Genomic DNA, 13,108 nt, shown 5'->3' with positions numbered 1-13,108 from the left:
TGCCTTGCTAAAGCTTCTAGTGGCCGTCACTGGCAATACACGTGTTGATGTGAACATGATTATATAATGATATTAAGAATTAAGCTTAAACTATTGATTTCGTATGTACGTATGCATAATAATTATATAAAATAGTGCTAGATATTTTTTTCTCTGAAGGAGCGTTTAAAAGCCACGTGTTCGTCGGTAAAACTTGGATGTTACATTTTTGTCAAAATGGTCACGCTACGCTCCTGGTGAAAGGCGCAAGTTTTCTATTATTGGTCAAGATTGTAAATCTTAATTTTATGTTCAGTCTAAATAATTGTAATCCTTAGCCTGATATGTATAATTGTTGTAATGCTGTAATACGTTCTCATTGAGTGACTGACCTTTAATACGGATAAATATTGATCAATTACATTATGCATATTTAAAATCACTTGGCAAAACTAGATATTCTCGTGCATTTGAATACTTAATTTCTAGCAGTGTTTGAAAACTAGGATATTTTTAGTTGAAACTTTCAAAACAGGTAATTGACATATTCTTCTGTACTTTTATGTTTTGGTGTTTTCTACATGTACAATGGCGTTTCTAGGAAACATTAGTTGAAAGGACCGAGCAGGGCCAGAAAATTGTCTTTCACCATGTAAATTGTTGAAAATTCTCTATGAATTATTACCATATATTATCATTTATTAGAAATATCAACCTTTCGTTTCATTTTATATTTTTTGTTATTTTTTCTCACATATACCATTCGATCGTTGAATGATGCCTTAAATGGGCGTATTTGATACAATAAACTTATCTTTGCTTATCTTATCTTATGTAAACAGAGTAAAGAGTCAATCATTTGATTAATCAACTTGATTATTAATGGTTATGGTATTTTGAAAAAGATTTTATCGTAATTAAGTATTATAGAATAAGGCCCTTAATGTGGGGATAAAACAAAATCTTTTTGAATCAAATCCTGGCATATCACAATATTTATAATCAGTATTTTAGACTGAAAAATTTACCAGCCCAGAAACCTAATTGGAATATGGCTGAATTTTTTTTTACCTTTGCATAAAATTTGAAAAAATGTGAGAGTGAAATGTACACATTATTTATTTTGAAAATATTAAAAAAAACCTTTTATACGGTAGTTTGGACATGTTTATTTTTATTTTTTTGATAATGATTAATTCTACTTAGGGTAACGTGGGGGAATACCCACCCTAAGAATTCGATTTGGAAGAATATAGAAGTTGCAATTATGATGAATAATATGTAAATAGCAACCACTTTACTTATTTTTAATATAAAAGGGCATCCGTTAAAACATTGTACATGTCGTCTCGCCCTGATGATAATCAGAGGGTGTCATTCAACAAAGCCCTAAAGGTTTTGTAAACAGGTAAACAAGAAATAGTTCAAAGAAGTTAGGCTGAAACGTCTCAGGGACACTAATGTCTGGAAACCAAATATGAATATTGTTTCCGAATAAAATTGCAATAAAAAACTTGCAACACACACTCCAAATATTAGATGAAAACTGGTACAAACGTTTTGTTATCTGTAATAATTTCAGCAGGATAGGTTTAGCTACAAACCTGGTTGGATGTTGGTGGGGATTACGCGACTAACGAAGACAGATAAAAACGCCATCTGATGATTAACCTTAGAGTTATCCTGATGAGACATCTTGCCTCGAGGGGCGAACTCCCCCGTGCTACCCTTTTTTTTTGTTTGCTGAATTAATATTTTTGTATACTGTTATAAAAAATAGTAAACAAAAATGATAATTCAGCAAACAAAAATGAAATAAGTTGAAATAAATGATTCCTTAATTGAGGAACCCATCTTTAAATCATAAATAAAAAAAATAATAAACCACAGTACTTTTAACACGTTTTATGTCTGTAGTAACTGACATGAACTGAGCATAAATCTGTTGACTCTTTGCATTACCCCTTTAAGAATTTCGAATTACCAACTATTTATATGAGAAATACTGAGCGCATGCGACCTATAGTCTGTATCAATGTTATACCATGTTATATTATTGTCCATATCAAAAAAGTGTTTATTCAATTTCTCAACAAAAGAAGACTTAAACACGCCTCTTTCACATAACCTGTTCCCTGTGTAAGGGGGAATGGTGTAGATGTTGGCTTATTAAAGTAGGTAATATGTGTTTGTACAGAAACATTGATTGCTCACAAAAATTCAAGTTTAAAATCGAATAACGTCAAACCGAAAGTAATATCGAAAGATTGAAAACAGATTGTTGTGTGCAATCAAGTTGTCAATCTGTAAATGTTCAAACTGATCAGAATAAAAAAAAGTTGACAAAACCGCACAAATAGAATTAAAATGATTGCGACAAAGTTAAAATTTTGCAATTCTTTAATAGCTATCCTGGGGGCATTAGTTGAAAGTAATAAACTAGAAAATAATCCGATCAAATTCGATTCATAAATAGAGTTGTAAATTAGGAAAAACGGAAAATATGGTTAAAACATTCAAGTAAATACTAAGCACAAAGTTAAAGACTTTTTGTTAGGTAAGATATTAGATATAATATTGAATAAAATTCTAAGTAAAATTTTAAGTAAAATGTTCTTATTGAGTCGGATATGTTTAAGTCGTCACCCAGTCTACTGATCTTTATCTAAACATAAAGACATTAGCGCCATATTTCTGTATATCTGGATGTCTTGATGTCTGAATTGTATGATATTTTGTTGTCTGGATGGTTTGACATCATAATGGCTGGGTGATTGAATGTCTGGTTGTCTGGTTGGATTGATATCTGGCTGTCTGGGTGACATGATGGTTTTAATATCTAAATTGCTTGATGTTTGGATGACCTGATGTGTGGTGACATGATGGCTAGATGTCTGGATGGCTGGATGACATGATGACTTGATGTCTGGATGACTGCATGACATGGCGGCTTGATATTTGGATGATTTGATATCTGGATGGCATGGTTGCTTGATGTGTGGATGGCTTGATGTGTGGATGGCTTGATGTCTGGATGGCTTGATGTCTGGATGACTGCATGGCATAGTGACTTGGTGTCTGTATGGCTGGGTGGCTTGGTGATTGAATGATTGAATATGTGGATGGCGTAATGGCTTGATGTAGACCTGTAAACAAGCGGTTAAGCTGCTGAATTGTTATTTCACTTGACTGCAGTTTACTGCTTTATGCGATTTGACATAATAAAGTAAAAATTATTGAGATGAAAGAAGATATAAGCTGAAGGCTATCAAATATTGATTATTGAGTAATCACAATACACATATACATTGTAAATAGATAAAAATGTTCCTTTGCTATTTTAAAGTAAAAACTGCTTAAAGGGATTTTAATCTGGAACACTGATAGCTTTAATTTGCACCATTCCAATTTTCATTCCGACGTCTGTGGTTCTTGCAATTACACTAAAACGAAAGCATTTTATGACGTCACTAGAGGAGAGCTACCGGAAGCCACTATTGATATCTATGCGGTTCCGCTTTAGTGACGTCATAAAACGCGTTAGTTTTAGGGGAATTGCAAAAACCACAGACGTCAGAAAATTGAAATGGTGCAAGTTGATGCTATCCGTGTCCCGGATACACGTAAACAGTTTAGAGAACCTCTTTACAATCTCTTTAAGATGTGTATTCGAGGAAAACATGGTCTATTATCAGCAATTGTCGTAGCATACTAGGTTAACTTGATATGAATCAATCCTTTTTGATGTTAATGCACCACTGAAACTCCACCCCCTTTAAAAAAAAAAACTCTCGAATTGTGTGAACTTCTATTTGATGGGATAAAATGAAACCGTTATCAATATTTTAAATCATTTAATAAAATGTGCATTAAAATTTTTAATCAAATTCATCCTAATGTTTCTTGAACTCGTCAGAAAGATGGTATGTATACTACATAGATGCATATTACACCTGGCACAGAAGTTTTATAAACTATAATTAATCGCGAAAGTCGACATCTGCTCAGCAATATGCCAGAATCACGCATTGTCTGGATGTCTGGATAGCTTGATGTCTGAATGGCTTGATGTCTGGTTGTCTGGATGGCATGGTGGCTGGATGGTTTGGTGTCTGGACAGCTTGATGTTTGAATGGCCTGATGTCCGAATAGTTTGATGTCTGGATAGTTTAATGTCTGGTTGTCTAGATGACATGATTGCTGGATGGTTTGATGCCCGAATAGCTTGGTGTCTGGACAGCTTGATGTTTGAATGACTTGATGTCTGGATAGCTTGATGTTTGGATAGCTTGATGTCTGGATGAGTGGTTTGAAATCCGAATGGAATGACTCGATCTCTGGACAGCTTGATGTCCGAATAGTTTAATGATTAGATTGATTGTGCTCTATCTTTTCAGAATAAAATCAGGATGAATTTTCTTCGATCTCTGTACATCCTGCTCATCGCCCTCCCTATCTTTATTTTCCTTTTTGTTCGATACCAGCCGTTACGATATCTACTAGCAAAATCCGTGGACAGGGAAGCCACAGAAATAAAAAAAGAAAAAGATAGTATGCTTCAAGAAATGACAAAAGAAAAAGAAAATATGCTTCAAGAATTGAAAAAAGAAAAAGAAAATATGCTTCAAGAATTGACAAAAGAAAAGAAGGACCAAAACGAAGACATGACAAAAAAAATAACAATAACGAAACCAAAAGAACCAACTGTTCCTCAAAACATTGGAGTAAAAGATTTGTGTACATTGCTTGATAAAGGTGAGTATCTATTTTGTTTAAGGAAATTCATATACATGTATTGCAATAGAAGGCTTGAAGGATACACACATTAAGTAGCACTTGAACGCAGCTGTGTGTATTACTTCTTACCGGCTATATTCCATCTGTTAATCGTCCCAAATTATGGACATCCCATTAACTCGATGTCCCAATTGATAGACATATTATTTAGACAAAGGGGGGATATACTGGTAATAACCCATCCTGTTTGTAAGACATCCTATTTGTTAGACATCTTATTAGTTAGACTTCTTATTAGTTAGACATCCCATTCGTTAGACATCTTGCTTGCCCCACAGCCCAGTAGTTAGACATCCCATTAGTTACACATCGCATTAGTTTGACTTCCCATTAGTTACACATCTTATTAGTTAGACATCCCATCAGTCAGATATCATATTAGTTTGACTTCTCATTAGTTAGACATCCTATTTGTTAGACATCCCATTAGTTACACATCATATTAGTTAGACATCCCATTAATTACACATCATATTAGTTAGACATCCCATTAGTTACATATCATATTAGTTAGACATCCCATTAGTTACACATCATATTAGACATCCCATTAGTTACACATCATATTTGTTAGACATCCCATTAGTTAAACATCATATTAGTTAGACATCCCATTAGTTAGACATCCCATTAGTTAGACATCATATTAGTTAGACATTCCATAAGTTAGACATCCCATTAGTTACATATCATATTAGTTAGACATTCCATAAGTTAGACATCCCATTAGTTAGACATCCCATTAGTTAGACATCATATTAGTTAGACATTCCATAAGTTAGACATCATATTAGTTAGACAGTTCATAAGTTAGACATCTCCCTTGCCCCACAGCCCAGTAGTTAGACATCCCTTTAGTTACACATCATATTAGTTTGACTTCACATTTTCACATCTTATTAGTTAGACATCCCATCAGTCAGATATCATATTAGTTTGACTTCCCATTAGTTAGACATCTTATTTGTTAGACATCCCATTAGTTAGACATCCCATTAGTTAGACATCATATTAGTTAGACATTCCATAAGTTAGACATCATATTAGTTAGACATCATATTAGTTAGACGTCCCAATTTTTAGACATGTTTATTTAGGAGAAGAGAGAATTTATCAACAAATATAATGAATCAGTCCGAAGTAGATTTAAGTACCGAGATAAAGGGACTCATAATACGGTTCGTTCAAAATCATGGATACCTGAAAAGAAACATGACTTTTTTTTTCAATTTCCATCATGAAATAACGTCATCTGTTAGTTATATGAAGGCAATTGTGTTTATATTTTGAAGGTATTCAAGTTGACTCTTGGTGGAAATATGTTTGCTTGATTGAAAGGTAATTATGTCTACGAATCCCAGTCAATTGCACAATTGCGTTTCTATAAATCATTGTGGGGGAGGGGGAGAGAACTTACAACCTTACAACACCAGGCATTAACAACTGGCTGTAGGGGGGCGGGGGGGGATCATTCGACCTGCTTATAAAGATTATTTGACCTGAGTATAAAGACCACTTGCTCCGTAAGATCATAGATAACCCGATAAAATTTGATTAATCTTATGGTCATTTTGACTGATTTGTGAACGTTATATCGGCTTTTATAAGAAATGATCGTTTTGACTATAACCTTCAAAGAGGTTATTATCCCTTAAGCCCGATTCACATAGACAGAATTTACTTTTGTAAGTACTCGCGTAACGTAAGTACAAATCCATGTGAATTTTTCTTAAGAAAATATATATTTTTTGTAGGAATATCGATAAGCCTCTAGGTTATAATTGTAAGAATGCTAAGAACATGGGAAATTGGAAAGTTTGTTTTGATGAAAAATACAGCCCTATTCGTCCAGATAAACCCTGTTTAGTTTATTCGTTTGGGTAAATATTACTTATAAGATGTTCAATTTAGCATCGCAACTTTTAAATTCGTAATATGATATGATGTGATGTTCACCATGAAATGCTTACCTGGACATGCTCCCAAACACCTGGCCCAAATAGTTTTCATCTCATAGATGGCAAGTAGTAGAAAAGATCAGTTTAGCATTCCACAAAGTTGAAGAGATGATGTCTAAAAAAAACTTTACCTGTTTCCAGAGCTAATTAGCTATTATATTTTCAAAGTGTCTGAAGATCGCATAGCGTGAAACTCTGAGTAACAGTTATATTTTAAATGTTATATTTTAAATTGTATTTTAATATAGCTGTTTTCAGAATTATAATACTGTACGATGTCGATTTCCAATGTTTTGAAAAGAAAGAAACGTTTGTTTTGCAATTCTTGGACTACTGTCATTTAAACAACGTCTGTATCATACCTATCGTTTCTGTCAAATACAAACTGTTTTTCTTTCTGTTTTTTAGGATAGCTTGGGATTTTACATTTGATATCGCAATGGCGAAACAAGGTTGTGAGGTGTATTCATTCGATCCAAGGTAATTAAAATTGTTTTTATCAAAAACTGGAATATAAGATGTAGGTCAAGGTAGAATGTTTTATCTTTTCTTGTGGAGATGATTTACGATGAATACGGGTAACGTCGAAAGCTTTTTTAAAACAAGTTAATTGTGTACCTTCCTCACAGCATCGTTGTTTAAGTGGGTCATCGCACGTGTAAATATTGCCGTCGCCCCTCTTAGTCTGTCTGTCCACAATTGCTCGCAAACACTCTAGAAGGCACAATTCTTGGTGGATTTTGACGAAACCTTGTGTGAGTGTTTGTTATCACTCAAGGATGAACCCTATTGAACATCAGAAGAATCAATGAATATTTTGCTGGAGTTATTGCACTTGTTTATATTATACTTGAATATTTCATACTGGGGACTGTATATTTGTTTTCAAAATCAGCGCTGCCAGTGGGCGTATATCATCTCCCCTGGCAAGCTATATTTCTCATTGCTAAATTTACAGGCGTCTCTCTAAAGGCGTCTGAAAGATTAACCCTCTGAAATCGATATTCACAAATATTACAATCACTTTCAGCATGGGGCTCAAAGACTACACACATAGTAAGAATGTTTACTTTAAAAACCTTGGGTTGAGTGATGTCGATGATGACAATTTCACACCAAGATTTGATATTTATGTCAAGAAGCCTCAGGTCTGGAAAACTCGAACATTGAGGTCTGTTATGAAAATGTTACAGCACGAAAATGTAAGTTGATCCCCAGGTTAGAGGTCGGTTATGAAAATGTTACAGCACGAAAATGTAAGTTGATCCCCAGGTTAGAGGTCGGTTATGAAAATGTTACACCACGGAAATGTAAGTTGATCCCCAGGTTAGAGGTCGGTTATGAAAATGTTACAGCACGAAAATGTAAGTTTATCCCCAGGTTAGAGGTCGGTTATGAAAATGTTACACCACGGAAATGTAAGTTGATCCCCAGGTTAGAGGTCGGTTATGAAAATGTTACACCACGGAAATGTAAGTTGATCCCCAGGTTAGAGGTCGGTTATGAAAATGTTACACCACGGAAATGTAAGTTGATCCCCAGGTTACAGGTCGGTTATGAAAATGTTACAGCACGAAAATGTAAGTTGATCCCCAGGTTACAGGTCGGTTATGAACATGCTACTACACGATGTTTGTACATTTACTAGAAGTTCATCGCAGTTTCATATAGTCTCGGGTGGGGTTCATGCGCAAATCTTATGTGACCTTTTTCATTTTCTCTGGTACTCGCATTCCAAAATATGTGGTTCATATACGCTTCTAGGAGTAGCAGAGTAAACGAACGCGACCGGATCGTGCAACATGCATGGCGTTATCCAAATAGGTTCAGTAAAGAAAGACGCAAAACTTTATTTTGTTAATTTGAATATTTTCAGAGAGTGATCGACGTATTGAAATTTGATATTGAGCTAGCTGAATGGAAGGTTATGATAAATATTATCAAAGATGGAATGCTTCCTCAAATACGACAGCTACTTACAGAATGGCACATCTTTCCAGGGGCACCAAAAAGAGATGAACTCAAAACCTTTTATGAAATGCATCGTGATTTGCCATCACACGGGCTGGAGACGTTTTTTAAAACGGGTCATGCTCGTCAACATTCTGATTTACTAAAATTTAATTCTCAAGCCGAGTCTTGTTATATCAATGTCAAGTTTACGGACTCAAAATAAAAATCTTCCTTTTTGTATAAAAAAAAACAATAGTTATTAAAGTGCCTTTTTATGGATTTGTTAAATTCTTTAGAATTAGTTTAAATTAGTTTTATATTTATATTTTCTGAACTGTCGCTTTTGTTTTTGTTTGTCGTTTTTTTCGTTATAAAATAAAACTTGTGTTTTCTGAATTTTCATTATTGTCAATTATGGCGAATGCTGCTCACACAAAAAAAGTGATTTTACTGATCAATATTAATAGTTCAAGGGAGGTAACTAATGAAAATATTTAAATATGATTTTAACAGTTTTAAAGAGTGAACTTTTCACAGAAGTTGAATTTTGAATTAGGAAAATAAGGTTACAAAGGCCCACGTCAATAAGATCATCGAGAGACCCTGCGTCCTTTTTGGTATATTAGAGGGCACTAGTCGGGGGTCAGGAGGGCCTCTTGGGACTTAACGCGATTGTGATATGGTGAAGTAAAAGTGAAATAAAAAATTTAAGTTTTTATAGCCCGAATTGTCAATGTCAAAATTACAATTTTGTCGTCGATCTGAATGGTCAAAATCTGCAACCAGTCGGTCAATTTCTGGATATGAGCGTTTCTCTCGAGTTGACTGAAACCGATCTGAAATATATTCATCTATACTCAAAACTTTTAACAATTTGATATATGCATAAATATATAACCTATCAAAAAGTTATCAAAACATCTCCTTTCCACGGTGGTTTGTTTAGCACATGTTTGATTTTTTTTTTTAAGTTATGATTTATTTTACTTATCTGTTATTTTTGTCTGCCGAATTATCATTTTTTTCTGAATTAACAATTCTGAATCGACATGTGTAAAGTAAACATTCCAAATATAAATCGAATCATCCCCCCAAGGGTAAATATTTCGAAATAAATAACTCCCACCATTTCCTCTAGGATCCGCCAGCCCTCAGAGTATGGGTCTATTAAATTCCACCGCTAAGAGAAAATACTCTACGAGAAACTATCCTTACGTGTTAAGGTCATTGATGGTAAATGGAATCAACTGACTCCACACGCTACGAGAAACTATCCTTAAACACTCGGCCTCGAACGTTGTGTATTTCACATCTAAACGTTAACGGTTGGACTGCCCGGAATCACGAATTACGAGAGAAACTTATAACATTTGACAACTCTGACATTATCTGTGTAAATGAAACCCATCTTCAAGTTCATAAAACTATAGACATAAAAAACTATCGTTTTTATCCATTTAATAGAGAAAGCACTCACGTTAAAGCTGAAAAACCTTCACGAATTTTGAACGGCTTCAAAACTGTTGTCATAGATAAATTAATGATTGGAATATTAGTGTTATCGTTCGAACATAAAGATACCAACTTTAAGTTTGTGCTGTTTAGTGCATATTTACTACCTGAAAATTCACAATGGGGTAAGGACGCGGGTGTTTTCTTTTCTCATCTGATTAGTCAAATCTACTTATTGTCAGATTACGATGCTATATTCATATGTGGTGATCTTAATGCCAGGATAGGAGAAAACAACGATTGTAAAATGTGGCGTCTAGAACTGCTGTTGACATGACTGTGAACCAACATGGTAGAGATTTTCATGAATTTCTTTAAGATACTCGATTCTGTGTATTGAATGGGCGATTTTGTGATTCTTTCAGATACTCGATTCTGTGTATTGAATGGGCGATTTGGTCATTTTTTCAGCTCAGTTAGTCCAAAAGGTAATTCAGTAGTAGATTATATAAGTGTACCGCATGACTGTTTTAAATCGTGTTCAAACCTTACGATTACCTCCCCTTACTATTTGCACACAGTGAAAAATTAACCCACCTAATAAATCACAGATCATGTTTGCCAGATCATTACCTGGTCTCCTTTGACTACTCACTACCTATTAGTGTATCAATCAATCATAATAAACCCGAAACCCCTTCAAAAGATGGTATGAAATCTATAAAATATCAACTTGATAAGATACCGCTCTGTTTCATGGAATCAGAAGGTTCACGATCGGCGCTACTTAACACATTATCAGTGATATTGAAAACTACCGCAAATCACAATTAGGAATTAACGAAATATATTCTGATTTCTGTCATATTCTGATTTCTGAAATAAATAACTGTATACCTAACTCGGAAACGATTTAAGATAATTAAACCCTTCTGGAATGATGAATTAACGGATTTATGGCAAAAATTACGCACAAATGAAAGATCGTTTGTAAAATCGAAAGGCTCAACATGCGAAAAAAACGCACTACGCCAGGCCTTCAAACAATGAAGAGACAATTTTGATAAATGCTTGAAACGAAACGAGCGGCAATACCAGAGAGATCTTATGATCGATCTTGAGGAGGCCCACGTCCATGATCCGAAGAAATTTTGGCAACATCATAAGAGTCTTGGACCGAAGCGCAAATCAGATTTACCTTTCGAAGTTGACGGTGATAATAATGAGATTCTTACAAATCGCGATGATGTGTTGAAAGTGTGGTCTGAAGACTTTTCAAAACTATACAATCCCACATGTTCTACTCTTAACGATCAATAATTTCACGAGAGCATCCTCACACAACAGAATGAACTGGAAAGAGAAGGGTCACTTCTACCAAATGAAGAACTCAACTACGACATATCCCAAGATGAAATCAATCAGGTAACTTCCTGTAGTAAAAACCGAAAATCTTGTGGCATCGACAAACTACCTTATGAGGTTCTTAGGTTTCCTTGTGTCAAAACTGTGTTGCTAAAAATGTTTCAATTCTGTTTAACCAGTGGTAATTTTCCAGCAATTATAGAACCTATTCAAAAGGACACGACAAAAGATGTACGCATACCAACAAATTACCGTGGTATAAGTTTGTTATCATATGTAAGTAAACTATACACTTCTCTCTTAAATAAACGCCTTGTCTCGTATCTAGAGAACAACGACATTCTTGTTGATGAACAAAGTTGTTTTAGGCCGAATAGATCATGCCAGGATCACGTATTTGTTGCCAATTCATTGATCAAAACCAGATTATTATCAAAACAACCTACATACTCATGTTTTGTCGACATGCGTAAAACTTTTGATGCAATTCATAGGGAATATTTACTGCATAAACTTCTGCAAAATGGTGTGAACGGTCATTTCTATGATTCCATAAAATTTATATACATGGACACATCAGCATGTGTGCGAGTGAACGGATGTTTAACAAATTGGTTCGAGTGTTCTTCAGGTGTTCGCCAAGGTGACAACCTTTCACCAACATTGTTCTCAATTTATATCAATGACCTTGCAACTGGCTTGAAACAATTAAATAAAGGTATTGACATTAACGGTAGAAATGTTGGTGTCTATACGTAGATGACATTATGCTTCTCGCTTCAAATGAATCTGATTTACAATACATGCTTCATTATGTAAGTGACTGGTGCACCAAATGGAGATTATCAGTTAATCCAAGTAAATCAGCAATCGTTCACTTCAGACATTATAATGGATAATATACCTTTCATTTGAGGATTGTGCCACCACACTGTCACAATCTGCAAGTCGTGCACTAGGTGCTGTTATATCGAAAGTACATGGGTTCAAATCCGTTGGTATAAAATCTTACTCACAATTATTTGAAAGTTGTGTTCTTTCAATTTTAGAATACTGTTCAGGAGTATGGGGTTTTAAGCAATTTCCAAAGATAGAACAAATTCAAAATCGTGCTATAAGATATTTCCTGGGTCTTCATAGGTTTACACCAAAAGCCGCACTAAACGGAGATATGGGATGGCTGCCTCCACATGTAAAACGATGGCTTAATATGCTGAAAATGTGGAATAGGATCATTCAATACGACATGACAGTTTGCTTACAGATGTGTTTGAATATGATTATCAATGTGATAATGGAAACTGGTGCTCAGATTTAAAATCAGTATTTCTCAGTGTAGGCGAAGGTCATATAATATAAATATTATTTAGAAATAAACTAAGTTGTAGTATCGATGATATGAAACAGAAACTTTTTACTCTGTACAAAACTGAGTGGACAAAAGAAATTTCCTCAATATCAAAATTAAGAACGTACGTGACAATTAAATCTGTGAATGAGCCTGAACCTTAGTAAAACTGAACGCTCTCATCTTGCTCAATTACGATGTGGTGTTCTCCCATTGAGAATAGAAACCGGACGATACTCTGGGTTAAAACCAGAAG

At 34.6% G+C, this 13,108-nt stretch overlaps 2 protein-coding genes across 2 annotated transcripts; both read left to right on the top strand.

Moving 5' to 3' along the window:
* Positions 1-458: 458 nt before the first annotated feature.
* Positions 459-8,910, top strand: LOTGIDRAFT_231448 (hypothetical protein; the record flags this gene model as incomplete). Its single annotated transcript, XM_009052851.1, has 8 exons — positions 459-514; positions 4,377-4,734; positions 6,069-6,114; positions 6,531-6,656; positions 7,143-7,214; positions 7,765-7,905; positions 7,953-8,337; positions 8,611-8,910. Exons 2-8 carry the CDS (start codon positions 4,389-4,391, stop codon positions 8,908-8,910), a joined length of 1,416 nt encoding a protein of 471 aa, XP_009051099.1. The 5' UTR covers positions 459-514; positions 4,377-4,388.
* Positions 8,911-9,924: 1,014 nt separating this feature from the next.
* LOTGIDRAFT_159217 (hypothetical protein) lies at positions 9,925-12,822 on the top strand (the record flags this gene model as incomplete). The annotated part of the gene is made up of 3 exons (XM_009052850.1): positions 9,925-10,324; positions 10,565-10,627; positions 12,554-12,822. 3 exons carry the CDS (start codon positions 9,925-9,927, stop codon positions 12,820-12,822), a joined length of 732 nt encoding a protein of 243 aa, XP_009051098.1.
* Between the last annotated feature and the right edge of the window lie 286 nt (positions 12,823-13,108).

The sequence above is a fragment of the Lottia gigantea genome, assembly GCF_000327385.1.
Source record: "Lottia gigantea unplaced genomic scaffold LOTGIsca_19, whole genome shotgun sequence".
Lineage (NCBI taxonomy): Eukaryota > Metazoa > Mollusca > Gastropoda > Lottiidae > Lottia > Lottia gigantea.
The sequence above is the reverse complement of the archived record's forward strand: the minus strand, read 5'-3'. Positions and strand labels throughout refer to the sequence as shown.